This window comes from Oncorhynchus kisutch, linkage group LG7, assembly GCF_002021735.2.
Source record: "Oncorhynchus kisutch isolate 150728-3 linkage group LG7, Okis_V2, whole genome shotgun sequence".
NCBI classification, from domain to species: domain Eukaryota; kingdom Metazoa; phylum Chordata; class Actinopteri; order Salmoniformes; family Salmonidae; genus Oncorhynchus; species Oncorhynchus kisutch.
The window spans coordinates 1192958-1199413 of NC_034180.2; the positions used below are offsets into that span (position 1 = coordinate 1192958).

Sequence of the window (6456 nt, forward strand, 5' to 3'; positions counted from 1 at the left end):
GTGGTGGAACACATTGCTCTGTGACCAAGACGCTGTGCGGCTACGCTCCACAGGTGAGTTGTGGGTAACGGCCAAAGGGAGCATTGATTCAACATCATGGGAGAGAGTTAAAGGGATAGTTCCATGATTTGACATATTTCTGTATTTGTTTCCTTATTAGCATTTCTTGACAGTGGCTAGCTCAACTAAACCAGCGTGGATTGCAGTCCTTGTCCATAGACTGATTTCAAGTAACAAAACAAATATATAAACATGTCAAATACCGTAACTACCCCATTAATTTGAATTACCATAAATAATAGGGACTTATCTAGCCAAACCAGGTGGGCTTCCGACTTTTCGCTTCCAGAATATTCCGTAAAAAGAGAACTTCAGTATCTCATTCCGGTATCTCATTAAGAGCTAAGATCAGCCACCCTTAATTGTGTGGAGATTTCCTCAGAGAACAATGATGAGATCCCATGTAAAGTTCCCGACTCAAAGCCTTCCCGTGTAGCCTTAACACTTTCAACCAGAAGATTAGCATCTTTGTAAATTAGTCAGCGCACAAAAGGCACCCGATTTCTTTTTAAAACAGGACAAAAATATTCTCCAGTATCAGTTTGGGGTAGAAGAGGGAGAAAAAAAGGATTATTTCTCTTTGTTCTGTATGGTAATCCGACACCACTGCTGACAGAGATAATGATATTGGCCCTCTCGCAGAGTAGGAGATGGGGACGTTCAGATAGGTGTCATTTCGTGGGGGTTGGCGTAGTGAGGTTTAAAGTAGACCCACTCCATGAGACCTCGATGCTCCAATCAAACGTATTGTTCTAACCCAGCCATCCACTTGGGTTTGGAGAGGGCTCTAATGCTCATGAGAGAATGCAGTGTGTGTGTGTGTGTGTGTGTGTGTGTGTGTGTGTGTGTGTGTGTGTGTGTGTGTGTGTGTGTGTGTGTGTGTGTGTGTGTGTGTGTGTGTGTGTGTGTGTGTGTGTGTGTGTGTGTGTGTGTGTGTGTGTGTGTGTGTGTGCGTGCGTGCGTGTGTGTGTGATGCTCTCTCTATGATGCCGTCTGATTCCAGCGCTATAGCCACTTTGTCAAACACCATTCCCATGCTCTTCAGCAGATTGCAGCCATTCAGTGTAATCCATATTCTTCTGTCTAAACCACTGTTATTTGTGTATCAAGAGGTGTCAGCCCCAGCCCAGACGGGTTATTTTGATGCTGGGCAGACAGCGTGGTTGGGGGTCAGTGGGGTGAACAACAGTGTGTGTGCTGGGGGGTAGGGGGAGACTGAGTCACAAGCCTTAAGAGGGACAATGAATAGGGAAGATGAAGGAGGGAGGGAGATGTGGTAGAAAGCTATAGGTAGTACACTGCATAATGAAACTCTGACCTTGCGGGGGGGGGGGGGGGGGGGCAGAGAAACTGCGTTACGCCAGTGAGATAGAGAGAGGGGAAGAGAGAGATAGACGGGGGGGTGAGTCACAGGCCTTAAGAGGGACATTGAGTAGGGAAGATGAAAGAGAGCGAGAAAGAGTGAGAGAGACAAATGCAGGGAAGATTGACATGAGCGAGAGACTGAGACTTGAAGAACAAGACACAGTAGGGAATGAGGGCGAAAGTAGACAGAGGCCTCAGACAGACAAGCAGAAGAGAGAGAGAGAGAGAGAGAGAGAGAGAGAGAGAGAGAGAGAGAGAGAGAGAGAGAGAGAGAGAGAGAGAGAGAGCTGTTATGTTCAAACTGACTTGGACAGATGAGGGGTACAGAATACATTTTCCAAAGACCTGTCATGTGAGAGACTTTATTTCATGCTGTGTTATAGTGGCCTGTTCAATTTAATCACCAAGAGCTTTGGGCCTGGGGTCAATATAACCTGCGTGAGACGACTCACAAACAGAAGCCTCCTTCTTTACAACCCAACCTGCCTCCTTTACTGTAGACGGCCAAGTACATAGAGAACTACTGATTTCCATATACTGTGCTTTACTGAAATGTAGTGTAGAGAGGCCGTAGTATCAACCACCAACCAAAGGCTGTGACGCTCTTTAGTTCACAGGAGCAGAAGATGATCAGCTCACTTCCTCCTTGTTGAATGGGGAAGGAGTGTAGGCGTAGCTCGGAATTCATGAAACGATCAGATCAATTCATTAAAGAAAAGGAAAAATATGATTTAACGCCCACACACACACACATCCATAATTGGGACACACAGTCACTCACACACAAAGAGCCACACAAGAGCTATACACCCACACACAAGGACAAAGATTAAACAGGCATGTTGATAAGGTTGGAACATGGCTGTCAAAATCAAAGGGAACGAGGGATGAAGAGAGGAGTAAAAGAGATGCCACTATTAGCATAAAGTGATGCCGGGGAAGGAGACTATGCCACTTCACAGCGTGTGTGTGTGTGTGTGTGTGTGTGTGTGTGTGTGTGTGTGTGTGTGTGTGTCACTTCACAGCCTTAAAAGGCGTATCTTAATCATTAAAAGGGTAAAGCCTGATTGAGTTTTTACACCGAACTAAGAGGTAGCTAGAATGCCTGAAATCGTTTAAAGAGGATTACAAACAAGCTCTTAAACTCCCTATCTACCTGGTAGTGAATAATAGATATACATTGATGTTTGTGGGTAAACAAACTCAATAACGTACTTGTGTTTTTGAGCATGTGTCATACACACCCATTGTATAGTGGCAGAGCGAGATCGTTTTCTGAATAGTCCTTAATTGCTATAGCCATAATTTACAAATTAACGATATGTAACCATTGATTCCTGAACAAGAGAACATCTAAATGCCTCATGAGCTTAGTTCAACTGTCATACACCATCAGAACCCCAAATATAAGCTTGTTTTACTTGAATGTTTATAACCAATGCAAACATAAACAAACGCTGTACAGCCTCAAAACACTATCATTTTATGGTCAGTCCTTGCCTCCAAAATATGGAGGGTCAGTCCTTGCATCCATAGCTCCGTCTATGAATTTAAGAGTTGTTACATTTCTCCATTCCGTAGCTATTTACCTAAACAGAGGTGGGGTGGCGGCTTTGTTATACTTTCAATGAAGGACTCTAGCTTTAAAGTATTGTTCTACTCAGACTGCAAGTATCAGGAGAGGTTAGAGTCTAGAGGCAATAGACCAGATAATAACAAGGCTTAAATAATAGCTTTTAAGGGAGGGAACTTGAGGGAAACCTTGGTCTGGGAATGTTCTAATTTGGAACTTGAGGGAAACCTTGGTCTGAGAATGTTCTAATCTAGAACTTGAGGGAAACCTTGGTCTGAGAATGTTCTAATCTAGTTTAATGACTTGGGATTCCAAACTAGTGGGCCGATGGGGACACTCCATGTGTTCCAAATGGAAGCCTATCCTTTAAAGTGCACTACTTTTGACCAGGGCTCGTAGGGCACTATGAAGGGAATAGGGAGCCATTTGGGATACTGCCGCTGACCATGAGATCGACCGCTTGGGACTATATGACGGGCGGGGGATTATGAGGGATTGCTAGGGGACGGCGGGCGTGTTGAGGAACGATCTGTCCTGACAGATGCTCATAGGGCCCCTGAGGGAAGAGAACACTGAGATCCTCTTACCCATCACAGTGGCTTCTCTCTTATAAACTGATTAGGATAATCTATTCACTGGCAGGATCTTAACCTTTCCTTTATTGAGTACAATGGCAAGCCTGGACCTGCCAAGGGAGGGTTAACTGACGGTTAATGAGGGTTAACTGTGGTTAATGAGGGTTAACTGACGGTTAATGAGGGTTAACTATGGTTAATTAGGGTTAACTGTGGTTAAAGAGGGTTAACTGTGGTTAAAGAGGGTTAACTGACGGTTAATGAGGGTTAACTGTGGTTAAAGAGGGTTAACTGTGGTTAATGAGGGTTAACTGTGGTTAATGAGGGTTAACTGTGGTTAATGAGGGTTAACTGTGGTTAATGAGGGTTAGCTGTGGTTAAAGAGGGTTAACTGTGGTTAAAGAGGGTTAACTAACGGTTAATGAGGGTTAACTGTGGTTAAAGAGGGTGAACTGACGGTTAATGAGGGTTAACTGTGGTTAGAGGGTTAACTGACGGTTAACATTAAACTCCCGACGGTTAACATTAAACTCCCAAATCTAATTTTGTCAGATGTTTCCAGATGTCAAAATCATCAGACTACTATTGAGGTATGAAAACATCTGACAAACTTGAATGTCTGTTGAGTATAATGTCCCATTAACACTGCACTAGGAACATTCTGGGGAATTCAAACGTCATCTGGAATCATTTTGGTTACAATACACATCCCTTTTTCCTCATCATCTTGTGGCCACTTTGACCACTAATTAGCTAACAAGATCAAGAGCAGAGTCAATTAGCGACACAGTACCTTCATCTTCCTCAAAGCCACTCTCAGCTCGATAAAGCTCCAGGACTTTGTTCAGAACAACGCAGTGTTGGGGGGAGTTGGTGTGTGTGTTTATCTCTCTCTTGCTCTCTCTCTCTCTCTGTGTTTCCCTCTCTGCATGTGTGTGTGTGTGTGTGTGTGTGTGTGTGTGTGTGTGTGTGTGTGTGTGTGTGTGTGTGTGTGTGTGTGTGTGTGTGTGCAAACGTCTGTGTGCCTGTATGCAAGTGTACATCTGTGTGTGTGTGTGTGTGTTGCTGGTTGACTAGTGTGCAGGCGTACAACAATCCCCTTTTGAAGTGTTAAACAGACCTGAATAATTCAACCCTCTCTAAGTATAGCTCTTAAACAACCATTTACATCTCTGAAATAGGCCTGTTAATGTAGGCAGGCCCAGAGCTATAGTGCCCCTATTCAAATGAATGCAATGTACCTCCTAGTGGATAGATTTAGGCTTAGAGTAAGGCTGTTACAATAGATCTTAGGTCTGTGCTCTCCCTATGCACTGATCCGAAGTCAGTGTTGATGTCTACCTCCAGTGGTTAAATTTGGTCTTACCTGATTCTCAATCAGCTGCTGTTTATTTCTCACAAATCACTGTGCTTATAAAGACAAGTCATTATCCCATATGAAATACTGTTCCAAGGTCAAACTGATCCTAGATGGGTTCTTACCTCCTCATGTCTTCCTGGATGTAGAGGTGGAGGAGCTGTCTGGGGATGCTGAAGGACAGAGTACACTCCTCCATCTGCTCTCTCACCAGCATCCATTTACTATCCACCGTCTGGAACTTGTAGACCTTACAAACCGGGTTCTTAAAGACTGGGAGAGAGGGAGGAGGTGGAGGGTGACAGGGAGAGGGGGAAGGGAGAAGGAGGGTAGAGCGAGAGAGAGAGAGAGAGAGAGAGGCAGGGGAGACAGAGGGTGAGAGGGAGAAGGGGGAGGAAGAGGAAGGGAGAGAGGTAGAAGAGGGAGAGAGAAAGAGAGACATACAGTATCAACCATCATGACATACTGAAAATGATCACATACACCTTAAAATATATTTGTAAGTTTCACAAACATCAAACAGACGATGTGCTTTGGTTCTAAACAAACTTTGATACCGAGGTAAAACCCAAAGACAAAACTCTAACCCTTCAAAAAATGTATTTTCATGTGGCATGTGCTGCAAATGAAATCCCATAATCAATAAGTGTCTGCGATAGATAAGATTGCTGTTTGCCTCATCTTCCAATCTCTCTCTCTCGCTCTTTCTCCATCTCTCTCTCCAAGACTTAGAAAATGAAGAATATAAGACATCTCAGGTCAGCCCATTAAATGATTCTTTCATTATTAAACAATTCCTTCATTGGATTTGATTCCCATTTGAATTGTTTGTTTATGAGCAGTGAAGGAAAGGGAAGATGGTTGACTCCCCAAACCAGCCTCTTCTCCTATTAAACCCCATTCAAATTCAACCCTTCCACTCCTCTTCCTATTTCTTCCTAGAGTGGCTATTAGCAGCAATCATGCGGCAACCAAAAAACAGCTTTAATACTCTTATCAGTGTGCTGGCAGTCGCTGGGTGAGAAAGTCGGAAAAAGCCGTACGCCTCAAACAGCTATTCGCAGTTCGCTGCCGTTGCTCCTTCTCTTAGAGGCCACGCTAGCGTTCTGGAAGGAAGTCACTCTATAGTAATAAGCTGTAGCGCTCCGATAGTAGTAGAAGAGACTTCACCATTGAAGACGGAGGCTTCAAGATGTGTAATGCTACCAAAAAAGCTACACGCCACGGAGGGTTGAGAATCACAAGTGTGACCCAAGCACTTATTCCTCCCTTTTAAAAAATACAATCACTTCCCCTCTTCCTTGTGAAGCTGCAACCAACCAAATAACAGTGGTAATGTCAGTCCAACTCCTGGAGGAGAGGAGGAGAGGGGAGGGGAGAGGAAGGGGAGGAGAGGAGAGAAGGAGAGGAGGGGAAAAGAGGAGAGAAGGAGGGGTGAGGAAGGGGAGGAGAGGAGGAGATGAGAGGAGGGGAGGGGAGAGGAAGGGGGAGGGGAGGAGATGAGAGGAGTTGAGAGGAGAGGAGGG

General features: G+C 44.5%; 1 protein-coding gene across 1 annotated transcript in view; it reads right to left on the bottom strand.

Moving 5' to 3' along the window:
• The window catches only part of LOC109881902 (type II inositol 3,4-bisphosphate 4-phosphatase-like), a 340632-nt gene that overhangs the window by 73027 nt on the left and 261149 nt on the right, over window positions 1–6456 (bottom strand). The window contains exon 10 of the mRNA XM_031828224.1: window positions 5056–5300. Within this exon, the coding sequence (XP_031684084.1) occupies window positions 5056–5300 (245 nt within the window). The remainder of the gene's footprint in view (window positions 1–5055; window positions 5301–6456) is intronic.